Raw genomic sequence first — 26,075 nt, 5'->3', positions numbered from 1 at the left:
CCCATGAAAGAAGGCAGATTTAACATCCATCTGATGGACTTCCCATTTGAAAGAGGCAGCAAGGGAAAAAACAAGGCGGATAGAGTTCCTTTTGGCAACAGGGGAGAAGGTTTCAGTGTAGTCAATGCCTTCAACTTGTGAAAAACCCTTAGCAACAAGACGAGCTTTATGTTTATCAACTTTCCCATCTGGTCCATACTTGGTTCTGTAAACCCATTTGCATCTAACAAGTTTTCGTCCCTTTGGTAGAGGAACAAGATCCAATGTATCATTTGCCAATAATGAATGATATTCTTCATTCATAGCTACTTCCCAATCTGGATGGCCTAAAGCTTCTGCAAAGGTGTCAGGATCATAATTCACTGAAGCTTGAGCCAGTAAAGAAGAGGCTCTATCAAACTGAGAACGTGTACGTCGCTGATCTGTAGGATCACCAGCAAGATCACCTGCTGCATCCCGAGTAGCACAGACCCATTTTGGATGCTGAGGAGCTGAAGGAGGATCCTGAAAAGGAGGGGGGGGATTTTCATCCTCGCTTTCATCATCTGAAGAAGAAATATTTTCAAAAGTAGAAGAGATAGGGAGAGGTGGCACATCCGCCGAACTAGGCTTGTAGGCCGATATATTTTCAGCAAACTTTACATCTCTTCTAATAATAACATTTTTGGACTTAAGTGGAATAAGTCTATATCCTTTGACATCTTCAGAATATCCAACAAAAATACATTTTTCACTCTTAGGTTCTAAAGCTTTATGTTTCTTATCTGGAATATGGGCCCATGCTTCACTTCCAAAAACACGAAAGTGACTTACATCTGGTTTAATTGAGCTCCATGCTTCTTCTGGAGTGATATTCTTTAAAACCTTAGTAGGAGTGCGATTTATTATGTAATTTGCACAGTTAATTGCTTCTGCCCAATAAATAAGACTAAGTCCTTTAGATTGAAGCATACAATTAGCCATTTCCTTTAAGGTGCGATTCTTCCTTTCAGCTACACCATTTTGTTGTGGAGTATATGGAACAGTATGTTGCATTTGAATTCCATTCTCAGTGCAAAAGTTGATGAATTTGTTGTTAACATATTCTCCGCCATTATCAGATCTTAGCTTAAGAATTTGATGTCCAGATTGTTTTTCAACAAAGGCCTTAAAGGCCAAGAACATGTTAAAGACTTCACTCTTGAGTTTTAAGAAGTATACCCAAGTGCGTCTAGAGAAATCATCAATTAAAGTTAAGAAATACTTGTAGCCAAAGAATGAAACAACTGGAAGTGGACCACATAAATCACTATGCACGAGCTGTAAAGGGGCTGAGGCGTGCCAAGAGGCACGTTTTTCAAAACTATCCCGATGATGTTTTCCGAGTACACATCCAGAACAAACACCATCTCTGCAAGATACCATTGGAAGACCTATCACCATATTTTCTTTACATAGATTCTGAAGGGAGCGACAGTTTAAGTGACCAAATCGCTCATACCAAAGTTTGCTCACTTCATCGTTATGAGCAACAAATACTGAGGGAAGATTTGATAACCCAAAGTTGTGAAACTTATACAACCTTGTAGAATCATCAACAATGCCAGTAGCTGAAATCTATCTTGGATCTCTTAGGTCCTTAATTACAACATCGTGAGGTGAAAATTCAATGATTTTACCTTCACCTGAATGAGTTATCTGATATACAGATAGAAGATTGCAGGAAAAGGTTGGAACACATAATACATCATTAATTGACCATTGTCTATATGAACAGTTCCAATCCCTACAACACTAAGAGATCTATCATCACCAACATATATATTTTTGGTGTTACAATCATTTAAAGAAGAAAACATGGCTTTGTTTTTGGCCATGTGATAAGAAGCTCCAGAATCAATGAGGCACTCATGAGAATGAGAAGAAGAAGATACATTTAGTGCATAGCTAGACCGAGATGCTTGACAACCACATGCAGAAAGTGCCATTCCTGAAGATGAAGTTGAAGTTGAAGAGTGCTCCAAATGGATATTATGCTTCTTCATTGCTGCTTCCAAGGCTTCCATCTTCTTAAAGCATTTGGATTCTAAGTGGCCATCTCGATTACAAAAGTTGCAATGTCTATCAATCTTCTTCCCTTTGTTTTTATTTGTCTTATCATTTTGTTTAAATGATTTTTCATTTTGGGGCTGAAATTGCTTAGGACCCTCGTTTGGTTTAGGACCATTCCTTTTAGGATACAACTTCTTAGGATTCTTTGAATTTGGTTGCTGCTGGGCGGCTAACGCTTTCTTAGAAGAGTTTCCAAGATGAAGAAGACCAAGGTGTAAGAGTTTTTCTTGTTCTCTTATTAAAAAATCACAAAAGAAATCAAAGGAAGGGGACTTGTAGGCTTGTCCTTGAGAAATGAAGGCTTCTCTTGTAGAATGGAAGGTGGAAACAAACACAGAATAGGTTGGTCCCAACTTAGTAAGAATGGAGTAGATAAGGCTACTATCTTCTTTCTTAACCTTAACACCTTCCAAGAGAAGTCTAAGGGTCTTGAACTTAGACAAAAAATCTTCAATGCAAGAAAAATTATTGGGGTCCAATGTAAGCAACTCATTTTCAAGTTGATGGGCTTTAAATTCATTTTTAATTCCAAAAACTTTAGTGATCTGTTTCATTGCTTCTTCAGGAGTATCAAGTTCTGCAATATGGAATCTAAGATCTGGAGAAATAGACATCCCTATCAACCCGCGTGCTTGATCTTGCCTATTTTCCCATTTAGCTGCCTTATCTTCATCTTTCGGTTTGGTTTCTTGGCCTAAGGCTATTCTGTAGAGACCTTTACTTCTAATAAATCCACAATGTAGGACCACCATTAGAAGTAGTTGGTGCTGTCAAGAATAACTTGGCATGGACTTTCCATTTTAACAGAAACTGAAGCTATAGATGCTGAAACTAAGTGTTACAATGGAAAGATCTCGAAAAATTAGGCTGTCTCAAAAAAAACGGTTCTAAAAACAGCTTCCAGATGAAGAAGTTATGGCTTTTTGAAGAAAATTTAATGAAGATGCCGACGAAGTGCGGGAATGTGGGGAAATGAAAAATCCGCCCCCACAAAAAGGAGACTTGAACTCAAGACCTCTACTCTCATAAATTAGCTTTGGACCTATACTAAAAGTTTGAGAGAAAGAGAGAGAGAGGGAAAGAGAGAGAGGGGGGGTTGAAGCTTTGGGTTGCGTGCTTGCTTTGAGAAAGCTCTTTTTCCCTACAAAACAAAAAACAAAAAACCCAACACGGACATACAAAAAAAACGAACCTTACGGCTCGAAGTTAGCTTTAGCCGGAAACTGAATATTTTCCTCAATGTTTCTGATTTTCCGAGATCACACTAAGGCGCAACGGAAAAGAGCATACGCATGAGAAAAATCCTTCCTTTCTGTTTCTGATTTGCCCAGATCGCACAGAGTCGCAGGGCAAAGAGCATACACAGAAATGAAAGGTACAGATTCGGTAATAAAAAAAACAAAAAGCTAAATAAACCGAAACCGAAATAAACAGAAAGAAAATAACTGTAAACTGCAAATAAACACTGTATACCTCTAGATCTTAACAATGACGTAGCTAGGGCTACCGGAAACATTTTCGCGTGAAACGAAAGGGGTTCCTCACTGAAACAGATGCTCCTAACACAACAGAGCAGTCCTCTCGGCCCGAAAGCAGTCAGAAACAGTAGATCTAGGAAACGGTAGTCGGATGCAGTTCTACGAGCTTCAGATTTGGATCAACGACGAACGCAACCCTCAAATAGCTCCGATACCATGTAGGAATTTACAGGGTAAGTTGCTCAGACAGAACACCAAAGGACACCGCACACACACAGATCATAGATCAATACACCAGTATTTTGACGTGGTTAAAACCCTCAAAGAAGGAAACAATCCACGGCCTGAGCCAACGCGGCCACTTCAGGCAATTTACTAATAAAAGAATGAAATTTTACATAAGTTTCTCTCATGAACAATTAACCTACAAATGACTCTCCATGCTCTTTAAATAGAGATCATGGACCAATCGGGTGTTAAGCCACGGATCAAGTGTCGGTAATACCGAGGAGAGAATGAACCGTCGGATCACTACATATCGTGATCGTCGGATTGTAAGTTACAAAATGTACATAGTAAAGAAACACACTTTACCTAACTCTATACTAGACCAAGTTATACTTAAATATTTCCTATGTGTCGGAATATCCTAACACACGAGTCTGTAATACCTCCATTCAATAATTAATTAACTGAGGTCACTCAAGAGTAATTTTCAGATCAATCCATGTGAGTTTCTAAAGAATTTTCACCTTAACTTAATTAATTCTGATTAATTAACTAGTTTTCTTAAGTTTAGACTTAGGAAACATTAATAGATAAGTTAATAATCTAATTAAGTCATCTCTAGGTGGAATTTCCAGAAACGATTTTTGGGTTATTGAGATCTCATGTATTCTAGCCCCTCCACCAAGTTTTGTGGCTAGAACACATTTGATGCTACAAAAACTAACATAAAGGTGGACTTAAGGAGTATATCCATGCAGAATTGAAGTTTTACAAACCCAAAACTATTGAAGAAGCTAGAAAGCAATACTCAGGTAAAAAGGAATCAAACAAATGTAAGTATAAATGTACTTCAGGACACAGAGGCCTTAACAAGAAGTTATATACTTATAAAATTGAGAAGGAATCAGACACTTCAAGTAATGAGTCAGAAAAAAGGATAAAAAAGAAAAATAATTGTCACGTGTGGATAAAGCTAGATGCCATGACATAAGTGTCAAGACACATCCTTACACTACTATAAAATAGTAGATGGAAAGCAAGTTGAAGTACAAGAACCTAATGAAGATATCGTTGTCACACACAAAGAAGATTTAGATCCCGAGGAACCATCATTAGTCGCAATCTCGTGTGTCCAACAAAATTAGAGTGAAGAAAGCAATTCTTCAAAAAGTCAAAAACAACAAGTCACTGCAAAATACGTTCCACCACACCTTTGGAAGCAGAAAAACCAGTCTCCAAGATGAAAGAACATTAAGCTTACGACTCTACCAACAAACTTGACAAGGAGATTACACCCTAAAACCCTGAAGCTTAAAGGGCTCATAATAGACAGAAATGTCAATATACTTGTAGATCTTGGTAGTACTCACAATTGTATAAACATTGATCTTGCTAAACAACTTGATCTTTGTATATGCCCAATCAAGGACCTGACCATCTCTGTTGCTATTGGGCAAAGGTTCAAAGAGATAGAAGAATGCCATAAGGTTCCAATCCAGATACAAGAACTAGAGTTACAAACAGATTTATATTCCCTACCACTCAAAGAAATGGATATAGTGCTAGGTGCGGAATGGTTAATGCAATTAGGAAGCTATACTACAAACCTTGAAGAACAGTTCATGGATTTTAACTAGCAAGGACGACATTATAAATTATAAAGTGTTAACGCTTCCAACTTCAAGGAAGGTACAAATACACATGAGGACTTCACCCAACACAAACAAAGTCAAAGTAAAGATGTCATCCCATAGCTATGTGTTCAATTAGAGAAATTCCTTCTTGTTATGCTTTGAGGACAAAGCATCTCTAAAGGGAGTGGCAATGTTATGAATAAATAATTCACAAAAAATAATATAATAATTAAATAACTAATTAATTAATTAACATTAATAGGAATTAGTTATGTAATGAAAGGTCAAAAGGCATGACCAATCCAACCCTCGTGACTAGTCAAGGCCTATTTAGGCACACCGTCCGAGGGGAATGTAACTCACCATTCAGATCTTATGAATAATACAATTTACTTATTACACTTAGAAATACAATGTACACACACAATTACCTTCGTGAGCATTGGTTTTCACCTAACATTCAGTCTGCAATTTGTGGAGTGATTTGGACAAATTTAATGTATTTTGATGTTTGGAAAAGTTCACTATCTCTCTTAGAGCTTCTCTTTGGGATATTGATGGATGGATATATTCTCCATTGTCTTGTAAGTGTTATCTAATGCTATATTTCTGATCTTGATGAATGTCTAATGCATGGAATATTGTCTTATGGTCTTTAATATGCCCTAATTAATGAAATATTGGTTACAACATTGAAGCTATTGGAGATTTTGCATGTGTTATTCATGGATAATAAATGAATGAATGTTCCTAGAGGTTATATTACACCTTCCATCCTTGAAACTCCATTAACTATTGCCATCAAAGTATAAATATCTATAGTAACCGTGTAGCTGCCTCCATTAGGGCTAGCAAAGTTGCTTTAGGTCTCCTTGATGAGTGAATTACCAAACCAAGATCATTTTTTACTCCAATTCTCCCAATTAATATGCATTGGTCATAAATCCTTGGTGATCACTCTTAACTTAACAAGTCATCTTTCTTTTCACCTCTTTTCCTCATCCCTTTAAGGATAAGGAGGCCTCCCTAGGGCTTGATGCAAATTGCATTAGGGAGGAGCTTTTGCAAAACTGTTTGGACAGCCTTCTACATTGGTGTTTTCTCTAGCTCTCCTCCAATTTTGTGGCAATTCTCATGGTGAATTCTTCACAAAATTTGATGCCCTAGCCATTGCATCGAGAGGGAACCCTAGGTGCTAATCCTTCAACTTGGGGATTCTTTGAAGGCTTGTGCTTTTCTACTTGTTGAAGTATATCAATTATAGCCTTTTCCCTAGTCTACTCTGAACTTGAATGAACTCGTACATCACTAAATATCTCAACCCTAGGTATCATGTAGTCTTTCTTTCAAGGAGTTTTTCTTGGAAAGTCTTCCTAGGTTCTCCCAAAGCTCACACTTTAATTGAACATTTCCATTGAATGAGCCTCCTTGCCTCACTTCAAATCTATCCTTGATATATCTATCATAAGTGAGAGATACAGGGACTCCTCCCATGGGTGAAAATCCAAGAGAAGGGGACTTAGGCTGTGGTACTGGTGACAGTGGGCCTCTGTCCTAGAGTGTTGTTGTGCCTTCTAGCTTTTGCCTATTCACAAGGCCTGCTAGTTTGTGCAGCAACAGGACATACTTGGTACTTTCCAGCCTTAGTTTCTTATTCTTATTGTCATACAAGTAAAGAGAGCAGTGCTGGTTTTGTAGATAAAAGATGATGTCCCAATATCAAGGGTCAACAGTGACATCATAGTTAATATGAGAACATTCAAGCTCAGAAACAACAAGCAATGAGGCATGGACATGATCTTCCTTCTAAAATGTCATTTTCGTGTATCATTCTTATATGTGTGTGTGTGTGTGATGCTCCCATTTTGCAGGGATCACGCTTTCAGGCATTCCGTTTCAAAAACTTCCAGAAGCTTCCATGTTCCATGCAACTTAGGATTTATATACTTGGCCAATAGATTATGTCTAAATTTTCTCAAAGCAATCAGAAGATGTAAAGGATGTGTTCCCATTGAAGGGTACTTTTTCATTTTCAGTCAAGCCTTGGCTCATCAAGGTCACAGGTCTTTCAAAAAATTTAGCATTGAATGCAAAGGCCATCAAGAGTTGAGAACAGAGGGTTGCAGGCTTTGAACCCAAGCACAAGAATTGTGTTTATAATCATTGTTCTCATAAACTGTGATGGAGGACATTACTCCTACAAGAAAAATTTGAGGATTTCATGGCATTAAGATTATTAATAGGTAGAGCTTTCCATCTGGCTAGAAACTTTATATCCAGCATAAATAGCTAAGAAACAAGAAATGGAAAATTCAAATGATTACAAGCATACAAGAATATAATACAATTCTTAGTTTACTGACTATATTAAAAGAGTATGCAGACAATTGCAATTTCATACAAACAAACTAACATCGTACAAACGCAACCAGCAAAAACCCATACTCTATTCAAAAATATAAATCACAAATAGACCATATAAACATGGTAATATCCACATAACTAAATCCATAAAATTTCAGGAAAAAGTAAAATACTTACCACATTCAGGACAAACACCTTAACTTCCACTTCCTGCCAAGGTATTGGTCCCTCTAACGAGCTCCATGGTTCAGCAAACATCTATCATATGCCATGAACACATCCCTTGTTAAAACAGTATCAACTTGCTACGCTAATATTTCAAAATCCAAAGATATCATTGACTTCAGTAAAGGTTGAACGTGAAACAATTTGTTACATTCATATTTGGTGGATCATTTAAAATTACAACTATTCATATTTATAAAGATATATATCGAGATGCAAATACACCCGAAAAAATTAACCATAAACCAATGTGTACAACAATAACTCAATTCACCTCTATACATATCTGTTCTCACTCATTGCTCCACTACCAGGCCAACCTGCTATTTACATATCCATATGAACACTTATAAACCTCTATCCCAATGCAATAATCATAAGCCAATGTGTATTATAATGACTCTATTGACCTCGATATATATTTCTTCTCGCTCATTGCTCACTTAGGCCCATTACCACGCCATCCTGCTATTTAAATTAAAATTATCACCAATTGAAAACCCCCATTAGGGTCACAAGATAGTACCCCACTTTGAAGAGATCCATCCTTGTAAATTTGTGTGCATGCAGATGTATCAAGCTTTATAGTGTATTATGTTCATTACATCCACCTTCATATCTAGGTTGCCTGACAGTCAATCTCCAACAAAATATATTTCAAGCTCATCTCTTCACTACCTTTTCATCACAATTAATTTTCCTTCTCAAAGAAATTAGTTTTTCCTTTAAAACCAAATAAGACCAATGCATTTTATACATCAACTCTACTATCTTATGTCTCATCATGTACCATATTGTCTTCTAAACCAATCCAAAAGTCCATCATGTTGGCCCCTACATGAACTACATTAAAATCTAAGTTCCATGAGTTTCCAAAATTGGGGGATGAGTGATCCATAAACAGTAGGAATATTACTATCAAGCTGAGTTCAAGCTCCTTCTATCTGTGCTCTAACCGGCATAAATGGATATCCCTGTTCTGATTGATGTTCAAGCTTGGATTGTCAGTTTTGCAGTGCTAATGCCAATGTTCAACCAAGGGTAAACAAATCAACCCATACAATTCTGTTATGTTTAAGGAAACAATGCACCTTATTAAATGCTAATTGGGGCTAGGCTAATTGGGAAAGGGAGCGGGAGCAGAAGCGGAAGCGACATTTTCAAAAGCTTCCGGGTCGGGAGTGATTTTGGGAGCGAATTTTATATAATATATATTTTGATGCATAAATGTCAACAAAAGCATGTATAACGATAAATTAGTGACAAAAAATATAAAAACATGGATTAAGCCATATAACATCATTCATCTAGTAGTTATAATCTTCATCAACCATAGGTCCACAAATTACAAGTTTTCATTTATATAGCATGTAAGGGTGCACATAACCAAAATAGCATCAAGTGCAATCCATCTCTGAACTGAAAATACATCAACAAATAGGCTCTAGATGACCTCTAGCACCCAAAAAAGTCATGCTACAACAAATACCTACATATCATCAAAACCACTGCCTATATTGGGATCTTTGTCATTAGTATCACCCTCTAAGCATTAACATAAGATAGAAAAACGTAGCATGTCAAGTCAAGATTTTGTTTGAGTGTTGGGTACATTTTTAGTTTAGTCATATAGAGGAGTTTGACAACCAATGTCACTAACATCAAGGTACATAGAGGGCTTGGTGCTCTTGATTAAATACGAGTTTCATACCCTAGTACATGACAAAATCCAATGGAAACATTGCAATCACCCCAATCCTGAAAAAATGACAAGTCTTATGGATTTTGAGCGAGATCTAAAATTCTACTTTCTCCATATGAAATCCAATGAGGTCGGAACCACTATCAAACATCTTGAGTCATTTCATGGTAATGTTAAAAATTTAAGTAAAAAGATGAAAATGAGAAATGTCATTTAACTTTAAGAATTTAACATTACCATGAATTGCATATCAATACTAGGGCCATAGGCTTGAATATTAGGCTACCCCACTCAAAAATTCTCATTTCCAATCTTCATTAGCTCCCTCTATCGCTCCAAAATTAGCAAGGAGTGCAAATTTTTTTAGGGAGCGTGCTCCTGAGGTCGCTCCCGCTCATAGCATGCTTTGGGAGCGGATTATTGGAGTGTGCAAACACAACTGAAGAACACACTCTAATTCAATGCCAAATAAGGTCTAAAACCCTGTTTACTACAATATTTGATCCCAACGTTCCAATAGTAATATGCCCAATCCATAAAATAAGCAATTAGTATTGAGATCTAGAATACTTCATTGTTACTATTGTTAGCCACCAAAATGGGTAAGCTCATTGGAGAAAACTTTTCTCCTACATTTGACAGCCAACCAACTAGCCAGATAGCGAGCAACCCCTACCGGCCACCATTAGTTGATGATATACCATATATCACTGCAACTTGCATTTGCCATTTGCTTCTCACCCATCTAGCATGAGCACGCAGATGAAGGTCGGTTTCCACTCGAAAGGTACATTGATTATTTTGCAATTGAGTGCTTATACTTGTTTGTATGGGCATTTAGTACGAATTATCGGGTGATCAAGAAGATTGACAGACTTTGACTGTGATCTTGTTCTCTCACCTTACTTGGGGGGTTAATCTTTGATCCTAGTCCAATGGGACCTCCCCTAAGACCCTTTAGGTATACAATGGGCACTACTTGGGAAACCTTGATTAAGATAACATAGTTCCATCTTCTCATATATCATAATTAACACCTTCCATCTTACATTACAAGCCCATATCTCACCTCCATTCTTCAGGTACAACTTGTCATTAGTTCTCTGGGATTTGGAACTTGTATGTCCACATATTTGGGCAAGGCCCTGAAAATTTTCTCTGGGAGGTTGATGCAACTAAAAGAAACTGAAAGAGCAAATCATGGCCACAATTAAATAAAGGAAAGAAAAATCAAAATACAAAAGAGGGTTGGGACATAAAGATTAGAACGTGGGCAAAAGACTAGCATGAGCTCTACCTCACTCATATGGCCATCACCCGATTCTTGAGCACATATGGCTCCATTACATCAAAAGAATGAACCCTTGCATGTCCCAACGCTAATGAGCAATAAAATGACTCATCTTAAAGGGGTAATAAAATGGCTACATCACACAAAGCAGCTCTAACCTTTCAGCTATAAGCAGTATTACAATGAAGAGGGGTGGAAAAACAAAGGTCGAGTCGGTAACTCGTGCATCCACGAATGTTCCTACTCACATCAGTACACTCAGGATGTAGACACCCCCATCAGTCGATCCCTTTGACCACGTTACTTGGCCATGAAGTCTTCTCCCCTCCATTATCATCACTATTATTCACTAACACTTATCAATTGAAGAGTGGACTAGGGGAATGTTCAAGGCTCTAGTGAATTTATTCCAGAGTGATAATGTGAACTGGAAGATGATCTTAAAGAACAAGTTAAGATCCATCTAGATGACAAGATTGGCCAATATTACTAACTACCTCATGAAGATCACCTAGATATAGGGATCAGCTTGTAGCCATTGGGGCAAAGTGGAGGACACATGTGAAATTTTAATATTGTTGTAGTTAGTTGGTTATTATTCTCCTATCAATTGATTAATTGTCTTCTACAAAATACTTGCGAAAAATATTGAATAAAACACTACAGCAACTTCATAGAAAATAAATAAACCACAAGAACTGAGAAAATTATTGCACACACAAATAAAGACCACCAATATTTTTGGACGAATGTCCCTGGGAAAACCCCAGTGTGGGGAAAACCAATTTTGCAGATGAGTGATTTTATTAATTCTTCAGCAAAATTTGTGATGGAGAAATTACAACTATTTTTCATAAATTAGCAAACCTCTAGAAAATTATGCATTTATATATTTAATAGCTTGCCTTTGTCCACAAGTCGGCCCTGTTGGAAGGCAAGTCAACCCTACTTTAGGGGTCAAAATATATAGGTGTTGAGGAGGAGACATTTAGGCCATCGCTCAAGTGAAAGTTAGGATTTGTTCTAGGGCAGTGAAGGAGCAGTTCTGAGGTTCATACCTCATGAACCAAGTGAAAAGAACTGTAGCCAAGTTGTAGGAATCTCTATGGGATATATTTGTTGGATGTTAAGGGTTTTTTTGGCATAATTTCTAGGAAAGGGTTTTCCATTTTGTTGAGGCTTGTTGAGGCCAAGTTTTGGTATAGCAGAAGAAGACTGAGTTTTGTCCCTCTTGAGGGCAAGGTTCTAGTGATTGAAGGATGAATTCGTGCTTGGTTAGAAGGTTGAATTTTGGTGTTTTGAATGCCAAGTTCAGGCTTGGTTTGAAGGTCGAGTCCTGTTGTTTTGAAGGTCAAGTTCAAGTCTGATTTGAATTCCAAATTCTAGTGCTTTAAAGGCTGAGATCAAGTCTGGTTTGAAGCCTAAGTTTTGGTGTTGTAGTTGTTGGTTGTGAGAGAGGTCAAATTCAATGTGTTGGCAACAGATTTGTGAAGGATATAGGAGCAATTGCCAGGAGGAAAAACTTTCTTTTACTAAGGCTAAATATGGACGTTGAATAAGTGAATAAGTTGTAAGTTGGAGCTTATTGAGGATTGGAGTCCTCATCTTCTTGACAGGTTGGAGCCTGTAATTTATGTAAATTGGTGCTTACTGAGGATCAGTGTCCTCATATTATTGACAAATTGGAGCCTGCACTTTCTTTTGTAACTTGGTGCTTACAGAGGATTGACGTGTTGAAGAATCTAGGACAAATGTAGATGATATTATTCTTCTTACCATGATAACTATTTGTGAGATGTTTTTCAATTTTTCTGCTTATTCCAATCTTCACTAATTATTATTAGAGTATGTCTTTATTAGTTCATCAAATAGCTGCCAAAACAAAGAGACAAGAACACAAGATGCTGGCATCCTGCCAAGGCCAAAACCTACCCCTCTTGGAGAGGAAAACCAACACAAAATTCTTCTTATAGAGATTCCAATTGATGAATACTAAGACCTTGACCCTTGACCTACTAGGCCACTCCAAGACCAAGACACCAATCCTCCTATTCTACTGAGATCATCATCATCGCTACTGCTTTATTGAGATCATTATTACTACACCATGTCTACTCCTTCATCGAGATCTTCATCATTGTTGCACCCATGCTACACCTTCACCAAGAACTAGATCACTATTGTACTATTACTGAGATCACTACCATGTCAATGAGGTTTCTTCATTAGGATTATGACCAAGACCATAGGTGTCATTATGCTAAGGTCTTGTGACTGCCTTTTCTTCCTACACAAAGGCCTTCATGATACTGTCTAGTATATTGAGACAGAGTGTTCCCTTCTTGTATTGAGACCCTCATCATTATGCCGAGACTGTAATCATTTCAGTGACACCCATCCGAGATTACAGTGATGTTGTCCATCCTTACTGTCATGCAAAGATACTTGTCCGAAATTTTGTGTCTCCTGCACCCACTGTGTCATCCGAAGTTTCAGAGAGATGTCTGAAAATCCTGACTGTAATTATGAACCTTAACGCCTATTTATAGTGGTTTTGCCTTCATAAATAAGCCGACATGACAGAGTGAAGTGTTGTGTCTCCTTTTGTGAGCCGACTTGTCATTTATATTTGTTTGTAGGCCGACATGATTGTGTTTCACATTGTTTTGCTGGCAGACTTCTTCTTGTGCATGTCTTGGAGGATTGTGCTTGTCTTGGAGGGATTTTTAGACTAGTATTCATTTACACATATGCTCAAGAAGAGCTCCTTATACATAACTTTGACTCTTTGATTTTCCTAGACCTACGAAATGAGCAAGAAACTCAGTCTTATAATTTACAAAAAAAAATATTTCTTTTTCTTGACAAGTACAAAGATTAAAATTACATTTGTAAATACCGATCCTAGTTACACTTTCTTCAACATGACGTCCTCACAAGTGGTGGTAATAAATTGAAGATAATTTTCAAGTGTTTCTTCTTCAATTTTATATTTGCAAATTAATCTTTATGTTCATACATTGTGGATTATTGATTATGTGATGTGAATTCAGTTTCAAGATTAACGAAGTGAAAGTTGTTAAAACTAATGAAATATTAATTCACCCCCCTCTCAGTATTTCCATCAATATGTCCATTACAGCCTCTGACTATGTATGAGGCAAATCAACTATCATGGAGGAGACACTTGGACAATTAAAGGAGGGACAAGCAGAATAGCCGAAGGAGCAAAAGGAGGAGGAAAGAGTGAGAGAAGGGTGTGGCAGTATTAGCACCACCTTTAAGAGAGACTGATGAGCCTAGTTCTACAACCACCAATCACCATCAAACACTTTTTGCAGTGCCAAGGCAACTTGCTATTAGGGGTAGGCCTAGCAAACAACCCATCATGTTTTCCCATAAAAGGGGGACAAGGCATTAGCTAGTTGCTAGTTTGTTTTTGTTGTCGTTGTAGATCTACCTCAACATGATGAGATATATTTATGTATGTCATGTCATTTTGTATTGTTTCTCTATTTTTGAGTCCTTGATTGGTCTGTTGAGAAATCAATGGCAGCTAGATTAGGGTGATTTATCTATACTTCATAATTGCTTGTGATGTTCTTTTACTTAAACTTGATGTACTTGTAATTAGCTTCTTCTCTTGATTATTATAATGTTATTATCATCAAACAGCTACCAAACTATGAAGATCAATAGAACAAGAGGACACAAGATATAGGTTGCTAGCTAGGGCCAAAACCTCTCCCAGAGAGGAAAACCCACAAGAATTCTTGTCTTCTTATAGAATCTTCAAAAGGCGAATTCCAAGACCTTTTAGACTCTAGACCAAGACTCCTCCAAGGCCAAGTCAACCTTCTTTAGATGAACTTTTCTTCCACAAAGTCAACACTAGTCAAACGAACCCAAATTTTCAGATTTCAGCCTCCTCTTCAGAATTTCAGCTTCTACTTCAAGTCTGCAAATTTTCGACCCTCCTGTAGCAGCTGCAATTTCAGACGTGTTGTTGCACAGATTGTCTAGGCAGCGCGACAATGCTTAGAGTAAGGGTTGTCACTCTTAATCCTTACTCACTCCGTTTAGACTCTCTCCTAGGCAAGTCAAGGGGGGTAGTCCCTAAGGTAAATGGATGAGAAAGTTTGTGGATCACGGGCTCTAGGAGATTTTAATGATGGACAACTTGATGAATCTAAACGATTAAATCAAATTGATAGATTAAACGCCAACGTAAACAAGACACGACCACAAGATAGAAACAATTATAGACCAGTGCCTTCGATATTTGAATTAACCATCAATAAAACAAGCTATCCAAAACGATTTTCAATATGTGACAAAAAGTGACAATAATCCATATAAATTCCCAACACTGCATCACGCAAAATATTCCAGATTTTAAATGATTTTTATTCACTGCCCAAGATCTAGAATTAATTAATTTTCTCTTATCGCCAAATATAACTTAAAACATTTATCGCACTAGACTATATGAGAATTTAAGATTTAGCGTTTAACATCAGAAACACCAAGGATTTTAAAACTAGGCAAGAAACATTAATGAAGAAAAACAAATCATCGGGTCAAAAATCAAAATTTTTAAGGGGCCATAGGCCACATTAAAAATTTTAATGTTTAAGTCAAAACCCCCTTTATTTTATTTTAAATCCTTAATCACAAATTTAATTTTTAGAATTTTATTTTTTTATTTTTTAAATGTTTAGAATTTTAAAAGTTTTTAATTTTTATATTTTTTAAAAATTTTAAAACTTTTTAGGATTTTAAGATTCTTTTTAGATTTATTAGATTTTTAGGACCCTTTTTAATGTTCAGGATTTTAAATATTTTTAGATTTTTTTTATTTTTTAGATATTTAATGTTTCAAATTTTTATTGATTTTCAAAATCAGAAATGAAATTACAAAGAAGAAGGAAAAAAAAGGTGAAATGAGGTGAAATAAAAATAAATAAACATAAAAGACCAGAGCAAAATCTAATCTCAAATAAAAATAAAAATAAATTAAATCTAAACTATACAAGAGAGAAATAAAACAACCTATCTAAAACCTCAAACTAACCCTAACTTAATATACAAAGGAATAACATAATGCATTCATAAAAAAAATCTAAGTGTTTTTTATGTTTGTGGTTTTCCAGCAGCAGGTGGACGGAGAGAGCTGAACGACGGCGCAGAAGGGAAATGAGGCAGCGTGGAGAGTCTGGCAGGCAGCGATGGAGAGTCGCAAAGGGACGAGGAAACGCGTGGAGGACACTGCAACAGGATCTATTTGCATTTGCGGGTGGATGGAGCTACAAGAAGGAGATGGAGGCTGCGGGAATGATGAGGGAGAAATGGATACGTTTGAGAAAAACACGTGAAGGATGCTGAGGGAGCTGGAACTTGCAGGTCGAGGAGCATGGGCAAAGGATTTGGTAGCATAGATCTAGAGGGAGGAGCAGCGATAGGGATGCAAGGGAAATGGATGCACGTGAGGGATGGGGTGGATGCAGGTTGGTGAGAGCAATGGAGAAAGGAGCGAGGGTTTGTTGCAGGTTTGGACGAAGGAAGAGGACAAGCTGCGCGTGAGGAGAGATTTGTATGAGGGAGAAGCGTGAGGTCGCTTTTGGGCAGCTACGAAAAATAGTGAGAAGGGTTAGCAGAGAAATGGAGCAGATAGCGTGAATGGCCAATGAATAGCCAAGAGATAAAGCAGACAGGAGTTCAATGGCTGAGAGGGTTTTTTAAAAAAAATCGAATTTGCACAATGAAACCCAAAGAACCAGGGAACAAATCCCAGAAACCCTTTGAAGTCTTTCTGGAAACTTAATAAAATTTTGAATTCACCTGCTACGAAATTCCCAGATCTTATAAAATTTTTCAGATTTGAAGCTCTTGAAACCCTTAGACTGTAAAATTAATTAAATAATCTCCCTGCAGAATTATGCTGATGAACCTCCAGAGATCCAGATCTTACCCTCCAAGGCCTAGATCTGGACTCTGTACAGCGTTCAGCTTCAGATCTGCAGCTGCAATACAACAGAAAAAACACCCAAACAATATACACAATGACCCAAAAAACACTAAAACCTTGAAAACCAAATTCAGAAAACTAAAATTAATTACAGATCTATGTACATAAATAGTAGATCTATCAGATCTATGGAGTGTGAGTCTGACTCCGCTCCCAGATCTGATGATCTGAGGCTCTCAACAGCCAGATCTATCGATTTAGCATAGAAAAAATTAAATTTTTTGAATTTTAGAGGTACTAAGCTCAAAACCCTCTATGCATCACCCATAAAAATATCTTACGATAAGCCCAGGATCAAATTCAGACTGAGCTCTTCAGAAAACACGGATCGGGAGTTGGCTGGTTTAGCCGAGAACTTCCTCGAACACCCGATGATCTAATAATCAAGGATTTTGCTGCAAAATTCAATTCAGCCGTCAACATAGAGCGAGAGAACAATAATAAAATTCAAATGTAATAGAGATACCTGCTATTATATTCAAAACTTAATTTATCATTCAAACCCCGGCAACTGAGCAAGATACATGTACTCAAATCGCTCTTCAGAAGCTATTATTAATGGAAAAAAGGAAATTACGCGCGAAAATAATACATCTTATAGCATTTCCATGAAGAGTAACACCAGCAGAAATTAACCCCAAAGTCTTTCTTTATTGCTCATAAAAAAAGATTACAAGAGAGAGCTTTTCGCTTAGTACACGATCAAAAGATCGGATGAATCTGACTGACAAAATGACCTCCTATTTAAAGATAAATCCTCCAACGGCTAGTTCAAGTGATCCTTGTCAAAGTGATCTCGACCGTTGATGAGGATCAAAATTTCTTTTAATCTCATCTGTCGAAATTTTAAATATTGAGGAAATTTCGAATTTTTCAATTAAATGCATTTTAATAAATTCAAAAATTAAAATTTTGCATTTATTTCCTCAAAATTTTGACTTTGACTTAACCCCAGGAACCCAAGGCATAAAATTTAGCAAAATAATCAATTAACCTTGGTCCCTAGAAATGTTAAGATTTAATTTTTTAAAGGATCCGCGAATTTTACCTCTGGAAAACTTCAATTTACCTAGGACCTAGGACCTATGAGGGGATAAATTATTTTTCTGACCCTCAAAACACTTTACATCATGATTTTTTACATTTTTACATCTCAAGGGGTAAAACCCATTTGCAAAAGACCCTCACAGTCTACCAAGTTCTGCGACACAAATATAATCTAGCAAATCAAGAAATTTGTCATAAAATAACCTAACCAAATAGTTAGGAATATTCCCAAATCACTTTTACATAGACTCGATCTAGAACACTAGGACTCCCCTAAGATTCCAGTGACAAAATCCATTCCAACTTTGGGGTAGGCTGAAGGAAAACTCTGCCGACCATCCGAGAATGGATCGGTGAGACAAAAAACCTCCCGGAATGTAGATCGTTACTAGAAAACTAGGTTTACCTAGGTGATTACATACACGACACAGATCTGCTGAGATTATTTACATTATACACATGCAGACTGGGTTTACATTATAAGATGATCCTTAGGCTGACGATCATAGTTGGATGACAGGAACACATCGATCAGGCGATATCCCTTTTATAAAAAAAGGGGGTGTACTGCTATGGATCGTTGACAGGTAGTGGTCAACAAGACGTATGGGTGACACAGGCTTAATTTGACCTTCTCTCTCTTTCACTTATGGTTAATCTTTCTCCTTGGTAACTTGGCTTCCAAATTGATCTTCTTGACACCAAACTTCAGCTCTTTGAGATGACTGCAATTTGGTCTTACGACAACAAATGATGCCCTAATTCCTTTCGCACATGTGAGAGTATGTAGCCCAAAAACAATCTTCAAAACTTCGCTCTCTCTTCCTTTAGTACTCCTCTTCTTCGCTAACCCTTTTTATCTCTTTGTTGTCCTTGTGATTGAACTTCTTGGATGCCTTCTTCAAATGAGGTCGATTACACTTATATATAGCTTTCCACGAGGCTCAAATAGCCCTAATGAGGCCAACTTCATCTCTGCAGGCCGACTTGGTCTTGGAGGGAGATCTTTGACTCTTTTGACTTAAATTAAATTCGTTGACTTGATACCAAATTCCCAATAGGGTCTCTTACATATAACAATGACCACATAACTTCTTGCCATCATGAAAAATCCTAGAAGCACACAATGGGTGTTTTGCCCTATAAATAAATTGACCATGAACATGAAACCCATGCCATAAAATAACAATAATAATTTTCTTTTCCCTTTACATAAAATACATAAAATCAAGATTACATAAGACATTATGAAGACCAAACCTAGTTAAATATTTCAACATGGACAACTATAAGACTTCAGGTTTCAATATCAACTATGATGCATCATTTTTTATTTGGCATCCACAATATATATATTAGTGCTTTCTCCAAATTTATGCGCCAATATTTTGTTATTGCTTTATATGTTTAAAAAAAAAAATTAAAAATGAATATTATGTACTTTTTATGTTCGCCGATATTTTCTGATTTTTCCAAAACGATGTTTGTTAGACCCTTTCCAATTTTTTGTTGATTCTGATTTTTCCAACATTATTTCTTATAGCGAAACCTAGCACCTTAGTGTAAAGCCTCACTAGATGATCTATGGTATTTTTTTATGGTTGGGTAGCATCAAACAGGTTTTCTACTCTCGACTTTGGTCAGAGAGGCTGAGAAACACTAGAACTGCAGAACCCATAAAACGTTTCAAGAGAAAACACCTAGAGATGCCTCAATTAAGTTAATTAGTGAGATATTAAATTTTTCCTAAGTCTAACTTGTTGAAATTTGATGACTAAAAAAAATTTCCAACAATCCCAACCCAGTTTTAATTTCACCTTATCACTTCCATTCAGTTAAATGCCCTTTCCCATAAACATACATTCAACATATAGAATTTTGGAAATGAAATTTTCAGATTAAAACACATGGGACTGTCAACACATGTTGAAAATAAATATGGACATAACCAAACCAACAATCCACATAAAATTACACAGAGATTTTTGGTCAACTTAGGCCCAGGCAAAACCCCTTCAATCTTCTCCGGGGAAAACCTATTAGAGAGCTCTTCAAATTTATTTATCTTTCAAGTTCAAGAAAAATACATTTGCAGACAAAACAAAATAGCAAAATGCAACTTATCTCTTCAGCCCAAAACTCTTTGAAAATTGTGCCCACTTTGCCTCGAGTTTCGTGCCCACTTGAAGCTGAAAATATGTATTGTACAGATAAGACTGTATGGACTGTACCGTATGGACTATATGGATTTTTGCAATGTTGTTAAAAGCGCAAGCGGGATTTAATCGGCGCCGGGAAAAAAGCGGAAAAATCGTTAAAAGCGGGAAAAAAGCGGAAAAAAGCGGGAAAAGCGTTTGGCACAAAAATATTCATTTTTTTTTCATTTTTTTTCAATTTTTTTAATATCTAAACCATCTACAACATAAAATAAATACATTGACACATAAATATGATAAAAAAACTAATATATAAGATGTTTAATATCATTTCTAGCGCTAAAATCACACATAACATTGAACCATGTCCTGAATAGTAAGTCCTGAGTCCCAACTCAGCCTCAAAATATCAACAAAAAATATGATAATGTATCTCATCATGTCATAATGTCATATACAATAAAATGAAAGTCTAATCCTATTGATTTCCTCTGCCCCTCTTGCGAGAAAATGGCACAACTTTCTCTTTCCCTCTAGATGTAGAAGCTGGTGCCTGTGCTGGTGGAAATGGCAGTGGAGTCTGACGTGCTCTAGAAGCTGAAGAACTAGTAGTAGCAGCTACAGGAGGCTGAGGTGGACGGAGACCACGTCCTCTACTGGTGGTAGTGGTAGCCCGGGTAGGCGGTGTCACCTCCTCCTCCTGCTCCTCCTCCTCCACCTGCTCCTCCTCCTGCTCCTGCTCCTCCTGCTCCTCCTCCTCCCCCTCCTCCTCCCCCTCATCCTGCACTAACCAATCATCAGTGGGATCCATGAGAGGCCTCTCGGTCTCAACCCTCCATTCAGCAGTGGTGTCAATCCCATCCAATGAGATGGCTTCCGTATCAGGTGTCTTCTCTAGTTGTCTCACCCACAATCGAAGATTGTAGTAGACATAGACCATGTCATTAAGTCTATGGGACTCCAACCTGTACAAAGTTCATGAAATAATAATTAATAATTAATATTATAAAAAAATATTGTTTAAAACTTTAATGAATTCAAAAATTTATTTGGAAATTTGCAATATTTTAAATGTTTAAGTGTTAACCTATTGCGCTTCTTGTTGTGTATTTTTTCAAATACACTCCAATTGCGCTCACATCCCGAGGAGCTGCATGTTTGGCTGAGGATGCGTACGGCAAGCTTTTGCAAAAGGGGTACTCTGACACCATACATCTTCCACCATGCGTCTACAACAAAATTACAAATAAAATTTTAAATAAACATAAGAAAAAAATGGAATTTGAAGAGACAATGAAATTTGAAACAAAGTTACAAAGTACAAACTAAAAAATACCTGGCATTTTAATCGTCCTATCAGTGACAGCCATCTCAAAGCCAAATGTGCCACCTGACATCTTATATGTCTCAATTTGTCTAGAGATCTCTATATGTTCTTTTGGAGATCTCACCATCTTCTGGACACAGGTTAATAATCCTTCCACGACCTCAACATCAAAATCAAACCCACATGCATAAGAAAATGCAGGGTTCAGGAAAAGCCCAGCAGCATGAATGGGACGATGGAGTGTGTTGTTCCATCGCTCATCAATGACTTCCCATAGAAGGAGTTGTCTCTGAAACCCATCATCTCCCTTATCATCATAGTAGGACCGAATGGCTTCTTTGGCCCTGTCCATGGCTTCATACAAATAGCCCATTGCGGGCTTCTCACCATCAACCAATCGAAGAACCTTTACCAAAGGTTCAGTAACAGCGCACACCTCCTGCACTCCCGCCCAGAAGTCTTCCTGGTATGAAACTAGTCTGCACACGGCCTCTCCTTCTGGTTTGCGGCTCATTGACGAAGCACGCCACTCCTCTGAAAGAAACATTCTCTTCAAATCCCACATAGAATTCAAGAGGGATTGAAGAGATATGAAACTCGTCGCAAACCGTGTAATGGCGGGGTGCACCAACTCTTTGTTGTTGGTGCATTTTCTCATCAAGCTAAGCACAGATGTGTGAATGTAAATAAATTTTGTGATGCTTTTTGATGAGTCAACAATCTCTTTGACAAAGGGAATTTTCCCTATGTCCTCTAACATCAAATCAATACAATGGGCAGCACAAGGTGTCCAAAATAAAGTAGGATGCCTGTCCATACGCATTCTACCAGCAGCAACATAATTTGCAGCATTGTTCGTTATGACTTGGACAACATTTTCTGCACCCACCTCCAAAATAAACACATCCAGCAAATCACATAAAGTTCTTGCATCTTTGATTTGATGAGTTGCATCAATAGATTTGATAAACATAGTCCCCTTAGGACAACTAACCAAGAAGTTTATAAGGGTTCTCCCCTTTTGGTCAGTCCAACCATCTGACATAACAGTGCATCCTGTTTGTGCCCATGATGCCCTAAAATCCTCCAATCTTTGGGTGCAGTCACGCTTTTCATCTTGAAGAAGCCGGCCTCTGAAATCATGAAGAGAAGGGATTTTGTACCCCGGGCCAACACTGGCAATAGCATCAACAGTAGGTTGGAAAAATGGATTATTCCTTATAATGCTGAATGGAATATCACTCCAGAGGAGAAATTTTGTCATCAACCTGTCAGCTTGTTCTTTTTCAGTTCTTTTTAGCATTGAACCAATAGTTGGTTGTGAACCAGGTGTGGTTCGAGGAACAAAATATGATGATGCAGCTACCGGATTGACTGACGCTGCAGTAGAACCAGTGCCACTTGGCCCACTTCCTTCAGCTGACCTTTTTAGTTGCCTTTTGAGTTCTTCTTTGGCCTCTCTAGTGTGCTCTAATTCTCCCAATGCTCTCATGGCTCTTTGGATAATTTCAGCAGTTGTATTTAGACAGGGCCCCACATCATGTCCAGGGATTTGTGCAAGGTGGAACTTCAACCTGTACACCCCCCCGAATATCTCCTTTCCACACAACTTGCAATACAAGTTTTGTCTATCATTCAGAGTTTTAGGTTCACCATATTCCCAGAAAGGATCCAATTTCCTCGGCATGTTTGTTTTTGAATTTTGAATTTGCAAACCTATGGAAAAATAAGGATTAGGAAATAGGAATTTAGGATTACATAATACAAATTACAATTTAGCATTTACAAAATTACAAGTTAATTATTTCCAAAATCCCAATTTCCAAACCCAAGTTACCCAACCAAATGCCAATGGAAAATGCCAAAAAACAATGAAAATTCAAAAAAAATAAACAATGTTTAAAAAAAATGAGAAAATAAAAATAAAAAATTGGTTCTCATAGTCATAACAAATTACCCATCCCAAATCAATGAAAAATTACAAAAAATTCTTTAAAAACAATGTAAAACAAAGTTTTTATAGAAGCAAAACAAAAAAAAATTAATCTACATACCTTTTTTATGGACAAATTGGTGATCTTGTCTTGGATTTCTCCTAAAACCACTTGGATTCGCTCCCAAATTCGACGGAAACCCTTCAGCTCCTCTCCCTCACCTCTTCTCCTCCTCCTCCGCGCGCAGACAGCATAATGAAATAAAAAAAATCGTTTTTTGCCTATTAAAAGCCCGCTGCCCCGACCATCTGCGATTTTTTCCATAAAAATCGCGATTTTTTCCATAAAAATCGCTATTTTTTCCGAAAAAATCGGTATAAAAAAAAGCCGCGATTTTTTGGTATAAAAATCGTGATTTAAGCGGGAAAGGGAAAAAATCACGATTTTCCGATAAAATCACGATTTTAACAACACTGGATTTTTGTACCGTTGAACGGATTATTTCTTTCTTATTCAAAAAAAAAAATCAAAAACTTCTCTCAAATGGCGTGCAGCTCACAGCATTCAATGTTGTTCGTACTATACCTTCTATTGTCTTCTAAACCTTGATTTCCATGCCCAGCTTTGCCCAGAAATCACTCCTTCAGCTCGCTACAACAAATTTCTCCTTCAGAACTTTTCTCCAGCTCTCAGCCTCCTTTCTCCAATCTTCTCATGAAGAATGAATACAGTCTCTCTTTTCTTTTCCCCCTTTTGTTTCCCTAAATGAATTTTGGGCAACCCTAAGATCTAATGGCTCAGATTCATTTAGATCAAGGGATGAGAATAAATGTGCATTTAATTCTCACTTTCTATTTTTTAACTCACCCATTAAATAAAGTACCCACATTGTACTTTATGTCTAAAGTCACTTTCACTTTATAAAGTCACACTTAGGAAAAGAATTATTTTGGACACTTTTCCCTAGGTAGAGACTAACCCATGGGAAACCACTTGTCCAAGGTACATTAAAAATCAACACTCCCTCTTACCAAGGAAAGTGTTTCTTACCACACCCATTTTGTCCCTGAAATGGACATGCTTGCCTCTTGGCAAGGACTTCGTGAGAACATCGGCCACTTGCTCATCTGTTGATATATACTCCAGCTTCACTACCCCCTTCTGAACATAGTCCCAAATGAAATGATATCTGATGTCAATGTATTTTGACCTGTCATGAAACACTGGATTCTCTATGAGTTTAATGCAACTCTGACTATCACGGTGAATAACCGTTGGTCTCAATTCCTGGTCAAATAGGCCATACAACAAATTGCAAAGCCAAATGGCCTCACAACTAGCATGACTAGCAGCCATATACTCAGCCTTAGAAGAGCTCAAAGCAACTGACTTTTGCTTTCAACCAAACCACGACACAACTACCGAACCCAATCCGAAGCAACACCCCGAAGTGCTTTTCCTGTCAAAAACACAACCTGACTAATCTGAATCTGTGTAACCTACCAACCTCACTCCATCTCCCTGCCTATAGTCCAGACCATAATCAACAGTACCCCCCACGTAGCAAAGAATGTGCTTCGCAGCTACCAAGTGCACCTTCCTGGGCTCAACCATGAACTGGCTAAGTGTGTTCACTGCAAAGCATATATCTGGCCTAGTGTTGACTAGATAATTCAAGGACCCAGTAAGCTGCCTATACAATGTGGAATCCACCAAACTAGAATTTTAAGCATGAATCTTCTTCCAGTTGGTGATCATAGGTGTAGACATGGGTCTACAGTCTCCCATGTGAAATCTGCTCAACACATCCACAGCGTACTGCCCCTGCCCCAGAAAGATATGCCCCTCCTCCTGCCACACCTCAAGCCCCAAAAAGTAATTCATCAACCCAATGTCTTTCATCTCGAACTCCATAGCAATATCCTCCATGCAACCACTAATCAGTCTCTCTGCCCCAGTAATGTACAAGTCATCAACATACAACACAAGAATGAGGAGATCATCCCCTACAACATTGTAGTATAGGTTCAGATCTGCATCACTCTTCATGAAACCCATCTACTACAAGTAAGTATCAATCCTCAAATACCAAGCTCTCGGAGCTTGCTTAAGTCCGTAGAGTGCTCACCTCAACTGCATGCATGGGTCTCCCGCCCAACTACCTCAAAGCCCTGTGGTTCCTCAACATACACCTCCTCCTCTATGGATCTGCCAATGCATTTCTGCAGCAATAGAAATAAGGGATTGAATAGAAGTGTACAGAACTACGGGAGCGAAGGTCTCATCATAGTCAACTCCCTCTATCTATGAGAACCCTCTAGCCACAAACCTCGCCTTGAACTTCTCAATGTTGCCATCTACAACATGCTTGATCTTGTAGAGCCACCTGGAAGTCACAACTGACTTGCCCTTAGGCCTAGGCACCACTTCCCAGACATTGTTCTTAATGATAGAGGCATACTCCTCCACCATAGCCTCTCTCCATACCTCCTGGCTAGAGCCTCCTCATACCTAGTAGGCTCAGAGTCAACAATGCTGGTAGCCTTGGCTACATAACTGCAAAACCGCTC

The 26,075-nt window shown here is 37.7% G+C and overlaps 1 protein-coding gene across 3 annotated transcripts in view; it reads right to left on the bottom strand.

Moving 5' to 3' along the window:
* Positions 1–26,075, bottom strand: part of LOC149201662 (uncharacterized) — a 245,000-nt gene that overhangs the window by 153,232 nt on the left and 65,693 nt on the right. For all 3 annotated transcript variants that reach the window (XR_016253877.1, XM_089402971.1, XM_089402972.1), the window contains one exon: positions 7,973–8,053. Coding sequence is in view for 2 of the 3 variants with exons in the window: in XM_089402971.1 (XP_089259097.1) it covers positions 7,973–8,053 (81 nt within the window). In the remaining variant the exon portion in view is untranslated. The remainder of the gene's footprint in view (positions 1–7,972; positions 8,054–26,075) is intronic.

This window comes from Pinus tabuliformis, chromosome 2_1, assembly GCF_031772625.1.
Source record: "Pinus tabuliformis cultivar Carrire ecotype Pingquan chromosome 2_1, CPIR1, whole genome shotgun sequence".
Lineage (NCBI taxonomy): Eukaryota > Viridiplantae > Streptophyta > Pinopsida > Pinales > Pinaceae > Pinus > Pinus tabuliformis.
This window is presented reverse-complemented; position numbering and strand designations above follow the sequence as displayed.